The 18,491-nt window shown below is 38.9% G+C and overlaps 2 protein-coding genes across 2 annotated transcripts; one reads left to right on the top strand and one right to left on the bottom strand.

Annotated features, from left to right (window-relative positions):
• Positions 1-225: 225 nt before the first annotated feature.
• On the bottom strand, positions 226-3,710 carry LOC121795539 (ubiquitin-conjugating enzyme E2 variant 1D). Its single transcript, XM_042194084.1, has 4 exons — positions 3,444-3,710; positions 2,423-2,562; positions 1,777-1,902; positions 226-622 (listed from the first exon to the last, which is right to left on the bottom strand). The coding sequence occupies exons 1-4, from the start codon at positions 3,475-3,477 to the stop codon at positions 482-484; spliced, it is 441 nt and encodes a 146-aa protein (XP_042050018.1). The 5' UTR covers positions 3,478-3,710; the 3' UTR covers positions 226-481.
• Positions 3,711-16,159: 12,449 nt separating this feature from the next.
• LOC121793806 (tropinone reductase-like 1) lies at positions 16,160-17,997 on the top strand. Its single transcript, XM_042191840.1, has 2 exons — positions 16,160-16,241; positions 17,059-17,997. Exons 1-2 carry the CDS (start codon positions 16,213-16,215, stop codon positions 17,840-17,842), a joined length of 813 nt encoding a protein of 270 aa, XP_042047774.1. The 5' UTR covers positions 16,160-16,212; the 3' UTR covers positions 17,843-17,997.
• The last annotated feature ends 494 nt before the right edge of the window (positions 17,998-18,491 follow it).

The following is an 18,491-nucleotide window of genomic DNA, read 5'->3' as shown; positions in this document are numbered from 1 at the left end:
GCCCGTGCTTGACATCATAAACATGGCTCCCAAAGCGAACTCCGATGAGCTGACACAACTTTTTCATCACTCTTTACAGATTATTCAAAAGATTTATTAAAACCCATTCTTGTGAACACAGAATAGTTAAGTAAACATGTATATACACATTATTTACGAAAGCCTACATAACTAATTCTATGTAAACGAAACAACAGGGACCATAACAAAACCCATAACACATCATTGCATAAAACTCAAAATCTATTCAGTCAAATAAAACTAGCATAATATTCTATAAGTAACATATGAATGTATTAAGCCAATTTTGATATGGTTCTAAATGATTGTCACACAAATGAAATCCCATCAACCAAACATCCCAGCAACATAGTACACAATAAGTACAACAGCAAACGGCCCAAGAGACTTGATAGGACGGGAGCATTCTCAAACAATATTAACTATGACTGCGGTCGATTAAGACCTTTACATCTTTATACTAGAAATAGGTTCCTTCCGGAGGCTGGACCAGCTTACGGTTGTGAGTCGCTGTCATCTCTTTTTTCAGCTGTGTCAGTATATCTTCCATTGTGTACTCACGCTGCCAATTTGATAGGAGCGAAAACTTCTTTGGTTCCACCTAAAAGCCATACACATCTCAGATTATTTCATATGCATATCTTATTCTAGTCAAGAAACAAAATATCATAAGACATAAGGATAGAATTGGATATCAGTCATCTTGACTCATCTCTTAACCCTCAACATCATTACCAATAGCAAGAAATTGGTTGGGAAATATATTCAAATGCAATACATGAAAGTAGCTACCATCCCTAAAAAATCACCCTTAACATCAGCTTAACCTGTGGTGTGTTTGGTAAATGCATTAAACAATTAATATGGAAAACCAGTAGATTGACAAGGTTTAAATAGTCAATTTCATTTGTTTCATTGTCAAGAGAATTGAAGATATGCAAGTCTGAAAATGAAATAAACAAGGAAATTATTCGAACTTTTTTTATAGAATCATACATGGAAGTTGACCAGAAAATCTATAAAAGCATGGTGGGTGTTTTCTATTTTAATTCTACTATTACAATTGACTCATTGTTGCCTTCCTTGATATATAAACTTACTAAGCAACACAAACAATCATGAATCATCTAAGGGGAAAAACAGAGTCTCACAGGACTCAGGTAACAAGTATAAACATATTTCATCGAGTTAAATTTGAGAGAAAAAGTGAATTGTTCAGCATTGAAAAGGTTAATATTATATCAAGACTTTATTATATGAAGGTGCACTGCATGTGAAGTGGATTGTTCCTTATCAATTTAAGGCAGTTGAGAGGTAGGGAGAGAGGAGTCAATTGAATTAATAAATATTGACCCGGATTGTATATACAGAGCAATATCAGATTTTCTAATGCATTAATAGTTATTCAAAGTATATAGCACAAAAGGGAGAAAATATAGTACTCCATCCATCCCATGTTACTCACACTTTTCATTTTAGGTCGTAAATTTAGGATTGATTTTTAGTGTAATTAAATTAGTATTTTAAGTGTAATGTAAAATTACTTAATAAGGGAACACTTAATTAACTCTAATATATTAATTAAATACCCTATTTCTTAATAGAAATATTGTAAGCAGTTTGGGACGAGCCGAAATAAAAAAAAAGTGCGAGTAACACAAGGAGTATTAGATTTAAATTACTTTCAATAGCTGAAAATACAAATACAAAAATTACTTAAAAAAGTAAATGTTCAATATAGAAATAAGTTCATACCACGCCAGTTTCATGGTTTACACAAGTCATGTTAACCCGAGAATGAAAACGAACATTGGGAGGCTTCTCTGGATAATCTTTGTCACAGAATAACTTCAGCTGATATATACGCCCTTCATGTACAGACTGAAAAAAAAGTAGAACGGAACACTTACTGATGTACAGTTCGGAAGACAAATGATCAAAGCAAATGTTCACAGTTCCACTAAAGATGCAGGTGCCGTACATTCTAAAATACAAATTCATGCCAAGGAACATTGACAGTGTCATCAACATAGACATCCCTAAAGTATAAAGTTCTTTAGGAACTAAACAACGTCAACATCAATATCGTGACAAGTTAATAATTATCTTCAGTTTTTAAGGAACCAAAACAAAGCCTGCAGTGCATGGTGGCATTTGAGAGCAATTGTTGTGATACACAGCACAGCACTGAATAACTTAAAAAATCGACATGGGGGAAAAGTATATGGAAGTAAGAAATATTACAAGGTATAGAAGTGAAAAGTATGAACAAATACAAAATTTAAAACTTAGTCGAAGGCATGCACAGAAGCACAAATATTAAGATAATACCATATAGATGCCCATTAAAACTTTGTAACTACACAACCTGTGAACATACAGATAAATAGAGAATACTTACATTGTGTGGACCTATGATGGTTCCTGTCCATGACCGCATGTAAATATCATCACCATCATCCATTCCATAGCTCACAGTACCATCCCCAATTCCCTTCTCTCCACGTTCAAGTTCTTCCAGCAACCTGAAATTTCTAGGGACTGAAAGAAAAGCAGAACAATTGAGATTTTACATGAAGTAATCAGCAAGTCATCATTGAAGAGTGCCATAGGGACTCAGACTATGCAGCAAAATTTCATTGTACCCCCATTCATGCACAACTGATGTCGTGCATTCAATATATAGCTTGCACAGTATGACAAGAAAGTTAGTGGAAACCAACTTGCAACAAACTATAACAAATCAAATTAGATAAAATCATCTAGGACAGTTGCTAAATACATAAAAATAACTTTGCAGTTTTACATTATAAATAAGGCCAACATGCTGGAAACGACATATATCAATCGGGCAAAAGAAATTGACCAAACAATCTAGCCTATTTGATCATCCACTTGAAAGTAAAATAACTGAGCCTTCATAAGATAATAAATTAATCTATTGGAAAAAACTGAACTCAAAATATCTTGCAACATCCCTTAATGGTATTTTTAGATCAACTCATGTAGTTAGGTCACAGAACTGGACAGTAAACAAAACGAATAAACATGAAATGAAAAGTGATCTGAACAAAGAAACGCCTCTTTTTACATAAAAATGCACCAGCAGCATCAGATGTACCATTCGGTGGAAAACATTAAATTCTTCAATAGTTAATCACCAAATTAACCTTCGATAATCGAACTAGCAGGAACAAATCTTCTTTAAGATTCAACAGTTAACCCTTGAATACAAGCGTTTTTCCATCACATAAAACACTAAATTAGCCAATAGTTTTTTCCACATTAGCCAATAAATTTTGAGGGTGAAATCAAAAAAGAAAAAGAAACAAAAAAATAATTCATGTACCAATCACAAAGCAAATACAGCCCCTCTATAAAGAGAATTGAAGCTATAAATTTCGAGAAGGAAGGACAAATACCCACGACACTGGATCCTCCTGAGCCAAGAGTCATGGTGTGATGGCGTCAATCGGGCGCTAGGGTTTCTGAGCACAATCAATTCGATCAGAGATAGAGAGGGAAGAGGCAGGCGTCTAGAGAGAGAATCGAAGACACGAGATTGAATTGAGGCGTTAAAAAGAGTGGAAGGAAATTAGGGAATGGGAATAAAGGGAGAGTGAGAATAAGTTGAATTAAATAAACGGAGCACAAACTACTGTTGTGGTAATATTTCCGCTGCATTTCCATGAAAAAGTATGCATTTTAGACTTGGATGATTCGTTTGTTAAGTGCAAGTTTAAAAGGGAATTCCATTTCTGACAGTCTTTAAATAAAACATAAAATAAATTAATTATTTTGATGATGTCTCCCTTTTGTCTTTTCAATTAGGCGAAATAAGTTTATCTTTAAACTCATTAAGAAAGTTCATCTCATTTATTTCAATGGTCAAAGCTCATGGCTCATGACTACTAAATATTGGAGAAAAATTTCACAATAGTCTCTAAGAGCATCCACAATGGCCCCCCGTTGAAGGTTGTTCCCCTGTGCACAACATTATTTCTGAGAAAGTTGTTCAGGGGGAAACCCCAGAAAGGATCGTGGGCAGTGAAGCCCTAGTTGGTTGGGGGGAAACCCTGTCTACATTGAGGGGGCGACCCCTATTTTGTCTGAAGGGGCGGAGGCCCCCATTACTGATGAAGTTTCGGAGCCCATGGAGAGCGGGCTAAAGTTGATAGTTGATCTGGAGGAGAATCCGGCGAACGCAGATTCACCGGTGGACAAGAGAGCGGCCAGGCGTAGGGCCCGGCGAAACTTGAGTGACGAGATTGAAGGTCTGACTCTACCCACGGAGGGGGAATGTCTAGCCCCGGGAATGGAGGGCGAACGAGCGGAGATAGTCTCTGGGTCTAGCAGGGATGAGGATGAAATAGAAGAGCGCCGCCGAGCGGAAAAGGAAGGGCAAACATGCTGCTACTTCCCGGGTCAAGAAGTCCAAGCAGACTACAGAGGGCAACTCTGTTGAAGCAACACTCTCATCCCCTACTCAAGTTCCATTCGCCAAGTAACAAGTTGGCCCTACCCCAGGAAGCGAGTCTAAAGAAGAAGCGTTGGATGAACCAGAGGAGGTGCTGAATTTTGAGCCAGGTGAAGTCTGGATAACGAAGGGATTACTGGAAGCAATGGGGAAGTTCGAGGATCCCAAGAGAACGGCAACGTACAAAGAGAGATGCGGTTCTGGAAAGCTAGCAAAGTCCGGGAAACGATATGTTCAGGAGGAGTTGGAGGAGATAGACTCCGACGAGGAGTTTTGTTAGTTCATCGGCGCAATAGGGTTTGATTGGCTGTTAAAGCACAGTGACACGGAGGTACTAGCAGCATTGGCCCAGGAATTTTTCTCCACCTTTCGACTGAAGACCACCACTGATTTGGATGCAGACTCAATTACTTTCCGACTCTTTACAGAGGAACATGAAATGAGCATCAGGGACTGGTCCCTTCGACTGTGTTTGTTTACACATGCCACCTTCTCGGTGCTTACCTTCAGCGAAACTCAATCATGAAGATAGCAAAATCTGCACCGGAGGTAGTGAAGTGCGAGCTGCCCGAGATCTTCAGTGTGGACTACTTCTTCAACAAGGGGTTGCTCTACATGCATGGGAAGGATGTTTGCTTTTATGAGGTCGGCAGAATGGAACCCCAAGTGAAACCAGAACAGGATGTTATCAAAACTGTGGCCAGTGTAGAGTATGACGAGATGAGAAAGGAAGTGGGATTGATGCGGAAGGAGCTTGGAGATGTCAGGGACGAGATTTAGGCCCTTAGGGGCAGTTTTACTGAGCTGGCGGGGAGGTCATCCGCGCAGAATGATCGAATGGCGGAGGCCGTAACCTTGATGATGATGACGACGAAGTGGCTGAAGGAGAAATTTCCCGAGTCCCCGAAGAAATTGGCCGTTGGACCCAGCAATGTGTCCAAGCCGCCAGGGCAGGGAAGTTCTTCTCTCCAGCAGCCCCCACCTGTTTCCAAGCCCCTGATAGCCCCGTCTGCGTCGAAGCACTTGACAGTTAAGAAGCCAGTGTCTAGACCGAGTGAGAAAGAGGAGGATAAGCCGGAGTCGCCGGCCAGGAATAAAGCAAAAGTGACCCGACCCTACGTACCACCCCAGTTTGGCTCCCAAGGGGGTCAAACCACGAATTGAAATCCCCCTTGACCAAGTAACTTTACTTTCAGTTTTCTTTTATCTTCTTTCAGTTTTATTATTATGTTTGTTTGCTTGTTGTTTGTGTTATGTGTTTGTTTTTTCCAGCATGTCGCGTGTTGTATATATTTGTCTGCGCCTATATGTCTCTTCTCCCACTTAGCCCAATTTTTGGTCTAAGTGTGAGAAGTTTGAGTTTCTTTTGGGCATGTTTTGGTTTATGTCTGTTGTGCTTTCTCCCACTTAGCCCGTTGCTCGGTCTAAGTGTGAGAAGTTTATTTTGTTTGTGAGTGTCTGTTGTTATGTGTTTCGTGGTAGTCTGTTTTGTACTTCCCTGTTTCCCCCCTTCACTAGGATAGCTTGGGGACAAGCTTGAGTGAAGTGGGAGGGGGAGGGAGTCGTACAGTTGTGTTTTAATGTGATTAGATGTCTTTAGGTTTAGTTTCTTTATGTGTGTCGCATGAGCTAGTGAATATAATAAGGCAAGATTCTCTTAGTTAGAGCTATTGAAGATAGGATGCATGTCAACTTTGAGGTCTGTTTCCTTAATAAACTGACATCGGTTTGAATGAAGTAAGGACGATAGAAGATGCCTTAGATAACCTAGCTGTGAAGCCCCACTATAAAGTCTGGTTCTGGAGGTATAAGCTGGACGAAGTCCAGGAAATGGAGGTATAAGTTGGACGAAGTACAGGGGAGGAGTAAAATATAAAAAAAGGAGGTATAAACTGGACGAAGTCCAGGGGAGGAGTAAAATATAAAAAAAGGAGGTATAAGCTGGACGAAGTCCAGGGGAAATATAAAAATTAAAACAAAGAGAGGGAATAGAAGAAAAATCCTAAGGGCAGGAAGCAATAGTACCCTGACCCAGAAAGAAAAAAAAAGGGGAATCTGGGAAGGAGAAACTCTCATAACCCGACGCATCAGTGGTATAACGTTGACTTAAGAGGGATTCGATCCTAACATCCCTGGTGAGAAATGGGTGATTGAGTGAATCCAACAAGTGGGAAGTCAATAGGCTATCTTGACGAACTGACAGACCGATTAGGTAGAAGAAGGAAAAAGGAGGATTTGGAGACTGTAGATGAATCGGATAGACCTTAAGCTTGTGGGGACGGCTGCCTAAAAATGGAAACTAGTTCATGCCTTTGTGTGTTGTTTTCTTTAAGTGTTATTTTCTCTTTGTTAATTTGTTAGTGTGTCTAGGTCTAGGAGTTTTTGGTTTTGTTGTATCTGTAGAGTTGGTCATAGGATAATCATGCATTGAAATTCGCCTTATTTGCTTTTCTTGTCTTTATACTTGAGGACAAGTATGGTTTAAGTGTGAGCAGTTTGATAAGGCTAATTTCATGCATTGATTAAAGGGTTGAATTCGTGCATTTATGGGGTCTAACACATCTTTTTAAGCTAGGTGTGTAGAAAGTTCGCCAGGTCCAGGAAGAAGTGAGGACAATTGCATGACCCAAGAAATCTGGCGAATAAGTGAGCATTGTTGAGAAAAATGACTAGACGGAGGAGATCACGAAGCTGAAGGGCAGAATGGAGATTTCTGCGAAGGCTTCTAGAAGATCAAACCCGCACCTATATAAGGAAGAGAGCATACAATCTACAAAAGGGGGACCTTTGTTTGGGGACTTTGCTCTTGGCTCTCTTAGCTCACTCACTTCCACACACTTGGGGGGACTGTTCGGGAATTTGTAGGGGCTCGGGTCATTTCATTTGCTGTTTGATGTTGGGTAACACCGTCCTTGTGTAGGGCGAAGATACAATTATTTGATTTCGTTTTATTTGTCGTCGTGAATTTCACCGAGCTTCGTTGTTCGAAGCTCGGCCCTGTTTTATGTTGAATTCTCGTTATCTATGCATTTTCAGTTTCCGTATTTACTTTACTGTTGTTGATTTTGATTATGGATGCAAATTGTTTTAAGTTTGACGTAGTTGATGAACTAGATGTTTGTTTCTCGCGTTGGTTTATTGAGTTTGAGTAGAATTGTTGGAAGCTTGTGTTGATCGGGGTAGATCTGTTGAATCGGAAGTTATGGAGTTGATTTTGTTGGTTGTTTGGTTTGGAATGCTTGGATCCGGAGTGGATTAAGCATCCGACGTCTGGATCGGAAACAGAATTGGTCGTGGTCGATGCCTGGTTTTCGTGTTTTCGTTTCATTCCGTCTAGTATATGTAGATCTGTTCTATTTCCGGCTAATTGCAAGTTTCCGACGTCCGAACTTTTATATTTTGTTTGAATCTGGATTTGTTCTCTGTTTTCTTCATGTTTGCGTTTGATTCAAGTAATGAGATGCACGTCATTGTTAGTTAAATTCTTAGTTTGTTAGTTGCAGCTTTTCTTCCGTACTTTATGCTTCTGGAAAATGGTCCCCACTGTTTACTCGCTTTCTGTCTCGCTATATTAGGAAGTTCTTTACTTGGTCTAGGAAATTAGTTTGAGATCTCGTGGTTATAAGAATGTTCGGCATCAGCATGATGCTTTCAGTTTCCTAGGTCCAGTGTCTGATTTTCGTTCTTAGGTCTAGTAATAGTTAAACCTCAACCAAAAATTGTGTGGCAGCAGCCATTCACTTTTCCAGAGTCTTCTAAATGCTTTCTTACGTGCCCATCTTCGTGGGATCGACCCCAGCTTCCCTATACTAATCCATAGTATAGCTGGTTTAGGGTTTTTGAAAGCGAGGGGGGTTTGTGTGTCCGATGACCGAGACTTCCAGGATCCTTTGAGTTCCTAGACCTTGTGATCTAGCGGATTATCTGGACCTGAGAGCTCGACCCAGCATAAAAGTACACACGAATCTTCGGTTAAATATGCTGCTTCAGATACCAGTGACGAATTCGGAGTAGACCTCTCAGAAACATTTTAAATAAACCTCCCGAACCGGTCAATTATCCAACAAACCTTCAAGTTTAACTTGCGTGCTCTCTACACCGAATATGAAACCAAGTATAACAGTACCCACTAAGTCAGAAGACGTCCCCCTACTCAACAACATAACTTTGGCTTAGCATTTCAAGCCGATTATAATGACCCCGACGCGCAATTCCAATTAGCCGACCTATACAGCTACAGCACCGACGGAAGGTCCTTAGGTACGGTAAGTGAGTTAGATTTATATTTCGATTCACTCTTTTCCTTTTGTGATGAAGGTCCTACTCCTCCCGCCCAAATCGACGTCCTCGATTGGTGGAGAACACACGAGAAATATTTTCCCATACTTGCGTCAATGGCCAAGGAGATTTTTTCTATTCCGGCTTCCACTGTCGCCGTCGAGTCCACTTTTAGTGTTGGCTCGCGTGTGTTGGATGAATCAATAAGTAAGCTCTCCACGAATAATATGGAAGCCGTGATGTTACTTGATGATTGGGCTAAAGCTGACGTTAGAGAACAAGAAAATGATTGGGATGATCGTCAGGAGGGATCACAAGAAGAATTCACCGGGGATGAATCGTAGGCCAACCGTCAACCACCGGCCAAGCCAAATAGGTAAGTAAGGTAAAAGAACTACGTGGGCTTTGATTCCCTAATGCAAATGAGCAATTGGGATACGTATACACCTCAACTTAAATTTTGAATTTAAGTCGAGTTCAAGTCATTTTTCCTTTATTTCTTTTTTTCCCATTTGTTTCTACTTTAAAAATATGCAAATTCAATTAAATAATTGTATTTGTATATACTCTAGTCGATGAAATAGATTTCTGTATAAGGCTAAATCCGGGAAACTTTTGACAATTCTACTATAATTGTTGATTGTTAGACTAAACTCAACATTTAAAGTTAAATTGCTAAAGGAGTCCTCAATTTAGTTATGTAGAAAGATCTCATTCGCCGACTAAGAGTATATATACTTATAAAATTATTGTTCAGAACTTCTAAGTCTTTTTTGTAATTTGTAATTAGCTTCGTTGTTGACTAGTAGTCTCGTTGTATTTAAATTTTTGTTTAAGGCTTCAAGACCTCAAGATTTTGTGATTAGTAATTGATGTAACTTGTAATCTCAATAAAATTGCAACTTTTATCGTGTTTTTTTTTTTAAATTTTATTTACGCACATTTCATATATAAACAAATAAAAAAATGCAAAAACAAATTGACGAATTGCCGAACCGCCGGTTCGAACCGGCCCGGAACCGGCGGTTCAGGCAAAAAAATGGGGTTTTTTGAACCGGAACCGCCGGGACCCTTGGCGGGCCGGTTTCGGTTCATGGGGATGATGAACCGTGAACCGCCGATTCATGAACCAGAACCGGCGGTTTCGACCCGTGTGCATGCCTACTCATGCCCCTAGGGACGAATGTGGACACGCGTAGCAACAAGGGAGTTGTCTTGTAAATGTGCTTAATTGGCTTCATGCAATTTTCCCTTCGGGTCCAGATTGGCCAAGCTGACAGCTTGGGCAGTTTGGCTTTCTTCCGTTTTTTCTTCCAATTCTTGCACATTTGCCTCCTTTTTGCATCACTCCACCAAAAGTTCCTTTGTACAATGCATCCATACCATAAGCTCCCTTTCCTGCCAAAACACACATCTTCTCATGCAAATATTCAATATATTGTGCAAATAGTGATCAATTTCGAGGTACGAAAACTAGCCTATCATGCTAATAGAGAGTACATCATGCCGGCCGAACCGCAACCGGGCGCGGCCTAGGAGCTCGCAACGCCAAGCCGGACCGCAACCGGGCGTAGCCTCAGGCCCCTCTGGTGGCCCCGGACCTTCTCGTCCCTGTCACCCCACAACGTGTCAGGCCCGAGCCGGACACCAATTGCGGCCTGGCCTGGTAGCGTTGGGATGCTCTTACACCCACACTTTTCATATATTTTGCCAATCAAAAGTCTTCTTCACTACACATTACTAATTATTTATGATATTAGTCATTATTCTTGCTAATCTATTTTTAAACTTTAATTATTTTCATAAACAAAGTATATGAAATAATTAGTCGCTCTTTCAGTTACACTACTAGTTGATTTAATTGTAGTGTTAGCTAATCTTCGTTCACTTTTCAATTTTGATTATTTTAAAAATGTATATAGTACTACTATAACATATACTCTCTCCTTTTTTTTAAATAACAACTATTTCCATTTTAGACCATTCCTTAAATATAGAAATTTTAGAATCTTTCTATTTTAGTACACAGACCCCACAATCCACTAACTCTACTATCACTACTTTTTCTCTTCCTCTCTCTTACTTTACTCATTTTTCTTTTCCTCTCTCTTACTTTACCAAATCTTTTCACTTACTTTAACAATTGTGCATTAAAACCCGTGTCGTTTCAAATGTTTCTTTTTTTTGAATACGGACGGAGTATATAATAGTCAAAAAATTATAGCATATAAAATCAGAAAATTTCGTTTTAATATTGAACTGTATTATTAAACAATTGAATTTTGTACTCCTTCCATCATGCTATTAATGAGACACTTCATTTAGGCATACGATTTAAAATATTGATATTTAAAAAGTTAAGTGAAAGTAAATTACAAGGGAGAAAAAATTCAAGGAGATAAGAGAGAATACAGTAGGTGAGAGAATAAAATAATAGAGATGAAAGATAATATTTTTTTACTCAAAATAGAAATGACTCAGTTATGGTGGGACATCCCAAAAATAAATGACTCGCTTATAGTGGGACGAAGGGAGTATAATTTTTGAATTATAGATATGTAAAAAAAATAATATTATATAGTAGTAGTTTATTTAGTACTGAAATGTTAAGTCGTCAATAAAGAATATTATTAATAGCAATTTTTATTGTCTGCTCTTTGGATATCGAAGTTGCTTTTAACGGCAGTCATTGCATATATAACTAATTTCTATCACCAATTCTCTAATTAATTCTCTCACATAACCATCTTTACCTTTAGCTACTCCTGCGCCCCATGTTGCAACTGCTTTCGGCGCCATTGTCGGTGACGCCGAAAAAATCTCACAATTATAAAAATTATTTTTTTTTTCTCCAATGTAAAATTTCTGGTTTCGTTACAAATTACAAACCTCAACTATTAAATTGGAAAAGCTTGTTCAATTGGAAAAATAGTTATAGTCAGCACATTCATGGTTGCTTATTAATGCTAGGTTAACACCCTCGAGTTACTATCAGTTTTTTATGATTTCAATCGATGTTTGAAACCCGAGATGCACCTAAATAGATTTTTCCATTGTTTGCAGGTTGTGGGACGTACCTATATGATTTTTCTATGCACCACAGGCCTTACTGAGGTTGAGGTGCTAGGCCAACTTGATCCTTGTACAAACAGATTCATTAATTCGGGTTGTAGCCTGAGCGGACATCTCTAGATATAGCCCAACGAATTGACCAAAAAATAGTCGAAAGACTACCTTAAAGACTAATAACCAATATCCAAGTGTTAGGCCTACGCCAAAGGTCGACGGCCCCAGCCAATGGCAAGCGTCGCGCGTTTACGCTCTATAGTCCATTACTTGTGTGCATATTTACAAACCCCATAGGATCATGTGAAATTTGGAGAATCGAATTGATGAACAAACATTGGAGAATCGAATTGACGGAGAAGATGAATTGAAAAGAGAAAAAGGGGGAGAAACTGCCGATAGAAAAGAGGAGAGAAATCTCTAATAACTACATTTTTATTAATTGGTGACTACAAAAATACAATGACATGCCTTATATAGGCTGAAAACTAAAGGCTAAACAAACTAATTAATCCTAAACAATACATTTTGATTTTCCAATTTTCACAGCCTCCCTCAAGATGGAAGCATATCAAATGCAACCATCTTGACCAAAAAATCAATACAAAAGGAAAAGAGCTAACTAAAGCAAGCAGAAGATTCCAGAGACTGCTCATCAGTTTCTTCAATGCAAGATCAGTCTCAAAGCCAAAAACATATTTCATATTTCAGCTGAGAGAGCTCAACCTCCTTCATCCGAAAGCCAAAGAGAGAGGACCAAGGCAGATGGCCAGGCTTCAACAATCAAGGCTCAACAACAAATTTGATTATGCAACTCCAATCTTGCAACCAAAATTCACCAATTGTTGCAATCACCAACATCAACTTCCAATCCCCCACCCAACGCAAGACCATCAACAACCACAAAGGTCTTGCAGTTGCAACCATGTTTGTGAACAAAGCATCCATCCACCAAATCCACTCCACAAGGATCTCCAATTCAACAACACACACACCAACACCAAATAGCATTTCCTCCTCACCCAAACATTCACAAACCGAACCGAACAACCCAACATACAAATCCAACCGAACAATCGGTGAACAACAAAACAAACATCCGACATACAATCGGAAATACCGAACAATCGGTCAACAACAAAACAAACATCCGACATACAATCGGTCAACAACAAAACAAACATCCGACACACAATCGGAAAATTAGAGACAAATCTGAAAACATATTCAGATTCAACAACAAATTTGAGAAAACATATTCTCAAAACGAAAAACAATCAACCGAATACAATCGGAGAGATACAAACTTGGATCATACAAATCCAATGAACAAAATATAGAGAAAATCGGAGCATACAACTCCATACTTCAACATACTACACCAAACATGAACAATCGGAATTGAAAAAAAATCAAAAAAATCAATTGAGATAAGAGGATATAGAAATCAGAGGATACAGAAATCACCGATCTAGAGTACATCGGCGGTGCAAAATCTCCATAGACTTGCGGATTGTGTAATTCTGAAGCAACGAGGAGTAAATGGAGGCGTCGGAGTTGAGATAATCATCCGGCGAATATGAGAGGAACAGATTGCTCCGAGAGAAACACACCGGCGAAGCATCGGTGGTGGCGAGGGCGGAAAAATGAGCTCTGGAGTACATCAGCGGTGATGAGAACATCACTCTACACCACCAGCGCTTCTCCAATTCATTGGCGACGAGATCCGCCATTGACGACTAATTCCCGACGATCTCAAGCTCTCAATCGAGCAACCGCCATTAATTGAAAAAAAAAGAAAGAGATAGAGGTAATCAGAGGCGATAGATGCGCAACGGATTGCGCTCTGATACCATGTGAAATTTGGAGAATCGAATTGATGAACAAACATTGGAGAATCGAATTGACGGAGAAGATGAATTGAAAAGAGAAAAGGGGGGAGAAACTGCCGATAGAAAAGAGGAGAGAAATCTCTAATAACTACATTTTTATTAATTGGTGACTACAAAAATACAATGACATGCCTTATATAGGCTGAAAACTAAAGGCTAAACAAACTAATTAATCCTAAACAATACATTTTGATTTTCCAATTTTCACTTAAGGGGTGAGTGGCCCATTTCTAATATGGTATTAGAGCGGGCCCAAGTCGATGATGGATTATATCTCTTTATCTCTTCTCTTGCCTACCCACGTGATGGAAGTCCGATGTGTCATTCCGGCCCACACGTGAGGGGGCGTGTTAAAATTCATAATTCTTGTCCCACATCGACTTGGTAACGATCCTAGCTCACCTATATAAGTGTGGATAACCCTCCCCCTTATGAGGCCTTTTAAGGGGTGAGTGGCTCATTTCTAATATGGTATCAGAGCGGGCTCAAGTCGATGATGGTTTTCTCTTTATCTCTTATCTACCTCACGAGTGGAAGACCGATGTCCTTTCCGGCCCACATCGATGATGGTTTCTCTTGCATTGCCTACCCACGTGATGGAAGACCGATGTCCTTTCCGGCCCACACGTGAGGGGGCGTGTTAAATCCTCTAAATTCTGTCCCACGTCGACTTGGTGAAGATCCCATCTAATCTATATAAGTGTGGATAACCCTCCCCCTTATGAGGCCTTTTAAAGGGTGAGTGGCCCATTTCTAATAGATCATGAACAATGAACGCTCATATATGAGCATTGGGGCGAGCATTGCATTTATGCTTTTTAATCTCAAACTCCATATCCAGGTGGTAAACTTTAAATCACTATTTCTTATGCATTAAGAATCGGTTTAGAGAAATTAACATATCGCTAGCTTCTACTAAAAATGTTGATCGATCATATAATGGTTAATTTCAAAAAAGCAAACATTGTGTCAATTGTATGACTTGATTAAACTGTGTGAACCTATCATCGATTCCAACAAGCATTCCACCGCAAACTTCATTTGAACTGTCCGTATCAACTGAGTAATAACATATCTCCATTTGAACTATCATTTTCTTTGTGTATCTTTCCAATTTTAGAGAGAATTTATAAAGATGAAGATAATTTTGATTTTTATGTTGTTTGGTATTCTTCTATATAAGGAAAAAAGAAATAACTAATTGTTAGAGTGTACACCCAAACTTCATATTAATACTTCATCCGTCCCTTAAAAATATGTGCATTGTCAATTTTCATCCGTTCAGCAAAAATATGTGCATTCCATTTTTGTAAAGTCAAATCAATTTAATAATGTAGGTCACACTAACACTACTTTAACTACTATTCTCCTCATCTCTCTTACTTTACCATACCGTTCTTTTCATCTCTCTTACTGAACTAATTTTGTCTTAATTCACGTGTCATACCCATTGCCTATATTTTTATGGGACGGAGGGAGTATGATATTGTTCGTTTTGAGTAACAGGTTTACTTTAGGAAAACTTCTTTAAAAACCTCGTACTAATGGAGTTGGGGTAACTAGAGTTGTCAACTGGAACTAGAGTCCGGCTCAGCTCGGTCCAAGCCCGACCCATCATTGAAACAAAGTGGGCCTGGCCCGGGCTCATTAATTGACATGGGCTCCAATTGAGCCATTTTGCACTTTCTAATTTTGAAAACTCTTAGATAAATAATTATGTAAACAAATATGACTCGCTTCACTCATGATTTGAAATCCCCCTTTTTTCAAAATGAATTTTAAAAAAAAAGGTGAGTTTGACAAAAAAATGGAATCTAAATCTCATTTATAAATAATTATTTTTATAATAAAATATGAATTATTGTAAGTTTATAGATTGTCAGGTGGAAAACATTATTGTCAGGTAGAGATTGTACAATTTAAGTTGTTTATCTTCTGACTTAAACATGCATTTCTAATTGTCGTTTTTAAAATATTTTATAAATAATTATCTAAAGGTGTATCATAAGTTTGAAAAAAATACAAAATTAAATATAATGCAATGGAATCAATGGTTATAGATGAAAATTATAATCATAACTGTCCTTCATTATTCTATAATTTTCATTATGTAAAAGGAGCCTACTCATTGAAGCCCACATACTTATAACCCATTTCATCATCAAACTAGTAAAGAATTTGTGAGTCTCTATGTACCCGGATCTGGACCACACTCATACCGCATGTTGTCGTAAACTACAAATTGCAGTTAATGCCTAATTTAGTACTTAATTTATTGAAGTGTTTAAAGAGTGCCTCTTTCTTAATTAAAACCATACGGCGCCAAATACGGCCAAATTATAGTTATTGCCCAATTGTATGATTCCATATGGTTTGCTACCTATAAATAGAATTAGTTTACCGATCCATCAACTCCACCACTTGCATCGATCCATAAACACAAAACACTACATAAACCTGGCTTCTTTGAATCTCAAGATGAGTGGAAACAGCGCTGTTTCTCCAAGGTGAGGTCTTAGAAATCATGTTCACATATCACAATTAATGTGATTTCTTCAACCTTTTGGTGTTGGCATCTCCTTTTTATGTGAAATTAATTTTGCAATACACATAACAATTGAATTTATTATGTTATTGTACTTATGTTATCATTTGGGTCTTCCAGTCCAAAATTCAGGCTTTGTATATAAAGAGATGTGATTTAGCAGGAATGGTATTTGGGTGGAAAATGATAATACATGCACAAATAAGTAAAATTCATGAATTCGATATGAATAAATAAATGTCAAACATATACAAACCACAGATCAACACAGTCATTCAAAGTTAAAATTTGGTGGTCTGGATAGCAGCATGGTGTTTCTAGCCCAGATTTTTGTAATTGTGATTGACTACACACATCACGCAACAATGTGTTCAGACCACGAGAAGTTTATTCATGTTGTTGTGCATGTGTATTCATTTGTTCATAAATTTTTATATATTTGAGCAATATTCTCATTTTAAAACTCATTGGACTGTATCTCTTTCGTATACTATATACTTCCTCCGTCCATTAAAATTAGTGTGGCCGTCCATTAAAATTAGTTCCACACTGAAAATGAAAAAATTATTTTCAATTTATTACTTACATTTTATCTTGCTCTCTGGTACTACCCATTTCATCTCATTTTCTTTCATACACTACATTATTAAACATGTATAGTCCCCCAATGATACTACTTTTTTGGTGGACGGAGAGAGTATTAGTTTTATTGATTAGTAAAGTTATTTCCCAGCTGTAATCATACATTTGTAACAGCATTATTTGTCGACATGACGAAGGTTGCAAGGAAAGGTGGCCATAGTAACCGGAGGCGCAAGCGGCATCGGAGAAAGCACGGCGAGCCTATTCAACGACCACGGTGCAAAGGTCGTGATCGCGGACATCCAAGACGATCTAGGAAAAACCCTAACCGAGCATCTCGGCCCCAACGTCACCTACATCCACTGCGACGTCACGGATGAGGACCACGTTCGCGGCCTAGTTGACGCCACCGTGGCCAAGCACGGCCGCGTGGACATCATGTATAGCAACGCGGGCATTGCGGAAAGAATGGCCGCTATCGTCGACGTAGACAAGGGCGAGCTCCAACGCACCCTTGGCATCAACCTGGTCGGGGCCTTTCTGGCCGCGAAGCACGCGGCTAGGGTCATGGTCCCGGCCAGGAAAGGATGCATAATATTTACAGCCAGCGCGTGCACCGAGGTTGCCGGGATCGCGGGGCACGCCTACGTGGCGTCGAAATATGGGATTGTGGGGCTGATGAAGAGCTTGGCAGTGGAGCTGGGATCGCACGGGATTAGAGCAAACTGTGTTTCCCCATTTGGGGTATTGACGGGGATAGCGGCGAGAGACGACAAGGCAAAGTTGATGTTCGATGGTATTATGTCGGCAGTGGGGAATCTCAAGGGGAAAATTCTGACGGCGGATGATGTTGCGAAGGCGGCTCTTTACTTGGCTAGTGAGGAGGCTAGCTATGTGAGTGGGTTGAATCTTGTTGTAGATGGAGGGTATAGTGTTGTCAATCCCACTCTTACCAATGTCAGGAGTGCCGGCCAACCTTGACGTTACATTTTCGATTTAACTAATAACTCACGTGGCTTGGGGAAAAAATAATTGTTAACATAAAATAAGTCTATAAGATTATACTGCATCCATGGTAGTTGAATTGTATTCCTTTTTGCATTATCCCATTATAGCTACTTTATTCTCTTATTTAATTTATTCTCTTATTTACTTTATTCAATCACCACTTAATACACTTAACACAAATTTTCTTAAAATTTATCTACTACAAAGGGACGGTGGGAGTATATAATTATGTAGTTTGATCTTACCTTCCACGTTGTACGGCGTGAAATTTACGTCCGTTTGGTACATTTTTTTTATTGTCTCAAAGCCAACATAGAGCGTCAAGCAAGAAACTTCCACAGAAAAGCCAAAACTGACAACAAACAACAAATAGCGCACAAAGACTAAGAGGCACACAACAAATTCATAAGACAACCACAACTCTACAATTAAACCAACCAACTAACAAGCAAAATATCAAATCTAGAAAATAAAAAACAACTAGCAAAGAAGATCAAACACTTGTGGAGCCTTCAGTACAGATTATTAGTCAAATGGCTCGGTGGGTATGAGAAGTTTGAACTTCACCTTTTCACCCAATACCCTAGACACCATAAAAGCCTTTTCTTTTCCAACTCTCAGT

This window comes from Salvia splendens, chromosome 3 (genome assembly GCF_004379255.2).
Source record: "Salvia splendens isolate huo1 chromosome 3, SspV2, whole genome shotgun sequence".
Lineage (NCBI taxonomy): Eukaryota > Viridiplantae > Streptophyta > Magnoliopsida > Lamiales > Lamiaceae > Salvia > Salvia splendens.
The sequence above is the reverse complement of the archived record's forward strand: the minus strand, read 5'-3'. Positions and strand labels throughout refer to the sequence as shown.

Coding starts and splice junctions, on each gene's coding strand:
- LOC121795539 (XM_042194084.1), bottom strand. CDS start 3,477: ATGACTCTTGGCTCAGGAGGATCCAGTGTCGTGG. Junction 2,563..3,443: donor AGGAGGATCCAGTGTCGTGG/GTATTTGTCCTT, acceptor CTTTTCTTTCAG/TCCCTAGAAATTTCAGGTTG. Junction 623..1,776: donor TAAACCATGAAACTGGCGTG/GTATGAACTTAT, acceptor TATGGCTTTTAG/GTGGAACCAAAGAAGTTTTC.
- LOC121793806 (XM_042191840.1), top strand. CDS start 16,213: ATGAGTGGAAACAGCGCTGTTTCTCCAAG. Junction 16,242..17,058: donor AACAGCGCTGTTTCTCCAAG/GTGAGGTCTTAG, acceptor GACATGACGAAG/GTTGCAAGGAAAGGTGGCCA.